Below are 1,970 nucleotides of genomic sequence, written 5' to 3'. Positions count from 1 at the left end.
AGATCCGTCTAAAGCAATCGGTACCGAAAAAGAAAATTTTGCAACAGGTCAGTCCAAAACTGATAGTTCTAAAACAGATGCTTCTAAAAAACTATCAAAGAAAAGCAGAAATAAACATAAACTCAAAACGAGGATAACAGATAATTTTGCCTCGGATCAATCTAAAGCAGATGATACCGAAACAGAAAATGTTGCAACAGATCAGACGAAAACAAAGGATTCTAAAACAGATACTTCCATAATAAAAGCACGTAACACTGAAGAATTATCACAGAAAGGCAGAACCTATTTAGCCCCACATCAATCCAAACACATACCGGTTACCTCAATAGATGACAACAATGATAATGAATTGCTGAGTCTACCGATTACACCGGTTGATATCTTGCCGCCGGTGAAATACAAGTGTAAGTAACATAATATTATCGTTTTCATTGCTTTCTAGTTTCTAGGCATAAGTTAGGTAAGTACCTTGGCTACTTGGTGTTTTACAAAACAGATAAAAATAGAATTCTGCTATCTTTTGTTCGGCATAGGAATAAGCAATTGTATAAATTATAATAATTGCTCGCGTAACTGGCCATTCGCGCATTTAGCTTTCGCGCAACCGTCTTCGCACTATCGTCATTCTCGTAATCGGCATTTACACTCACGTCGTACACCTGTTACATAATTCAATGGATTGTCAGGTGACATTGATTCTATCTTTTATTTTTTCCATCCTCTAAGGATTCTATATACAAAAAAAAGAAAGATTCTTTAAATATATTTTAAGAGTATAGATATACCTTCTAGTATCATTTTCCCGTTTTCAATCTTACATATTGAGACAAAATTTTGCTAATTTTTATTCCAGACTATGATCATCCAAAAAATCTGAAATACAAAGGCTCATGCCTCGATGGTGATTACGGCACAAGGTATGCACATTTGCTATTTTTTAATTGTAACTATGTGGGAACATCAAAATAGGTCTGGTTTTTGTGAATCGACTTTGCCACTGTCACCAACCCTATCGACGACGGAATCGGCTTAAGTCGTCACCGATTGTGGTATGAATTTTATTTAAGTATTTATTTATTGGTCCGCCAACAGTTATTGCAATAGTGATTTAAGTAGGTAAGTGCAATAAATTAAAAATGGTGAAGATATCATCGAATTGCACAACTAATTATGAGTGAACACTGCTTACAAAAAAAACGTAAAAATAGAGAAATGTAAATCTAAAAACAATATTAAAAAAGAAAACACAAAAATAATAAATAAACGAGAATAAAGGTCCCTGGTCTTATCAACGTAAAATTACAAAAAAAAAAGAAATTCTGTTGAGGTTTCATAAAATTAATGTAGGCGTCCACAGATCCGCAGCGGACGGATCGCATTATACGGATTATAGTATAGGATAGTATTCTTTGTATAGAAGTTCACACAACTCCGTCTACTGATCCGCATCGCACGCACCGGCCTGACGGTAATGGCGACGCAGTTGCTCGGAGGGCCAACATTTCCGACTTTTATCGCAGTAGTAGCAGTAGAGGTCCTTGTAAAAAAGAGTTCATCCGAGGCGTCGAGTACATAACCGGAATTAGAGACGAAATGAGCCGTCCATCCCTGGCAACTCATCAGTCAAATGGTACTGATATCAGATTACTGCGATTTAAAGCTCTGAGTGGCACTGCAACTGCTATGAATAGGCGTGTCGTGTGTAATCAAAAAAATCTTGTCGAGGTTTTAGCCGGCAGATAGGTAGGTATCCTACACCATTGCCGCCTTTCTTAAGATTGCATCACGATCTATTTCTATTATAAATTTTGATGAGTGTATTATGACAATTGACAGTATAGGCATAGTATAATAATTTCTATCCTCTAAGAAGTCAAAGTCAAAGATTATTTATTCCATAGGTAAAATAAATTTACACTTGAAAACGTCACATTTAAGCTACTGCTCGTTCACTACGCTGACCTCCC

At 36.2% G+C, this 1,970-nt stretch overlaps 1 protein-coding gene across 1 annotated transcript in view; it reads left to right on the top strand.

Moving 5' to 3' along the window:
- Nucleotides 1-1,970, top strand: part of LOC113232748 — a 4,759-nt gene that overhangs the window by 262 nt on the left and 2,527 nt on the right. Inside the window, exons 3-4 of the mRNA XM_026467526.1 lie at nt 3-407; nt 857-920. Coding sequence (XP_026323311.1) covers nt 3-407; nt 857-920 — 469 coding nt within the window. The remainder of the gene's footprint in view (nt 1-2; nt 408-856; nt 921-1,970) is intronic.

This window comes from Hyposmocoma kahamanoa, unplaced genomic scaffold (assembly GCF_003589595.1).
Source record: "Hyposmocoma kahamanoa isolate Upper Pololo Valley unplaced genomic scaffold, ASM358959v1 78, whole genome shotgun sequence".
Classification (NCBI taxonomy): Eukaryota; Metazoa; Arthropoda; class Insecta; order Lepidoptera; family Cosmopterigidae; genus Hyposmocoma; species Hyposmocoma kahamanoa.
This window is presented reverse-complemented; position numbering and strand designations above follow the sequence as displayed.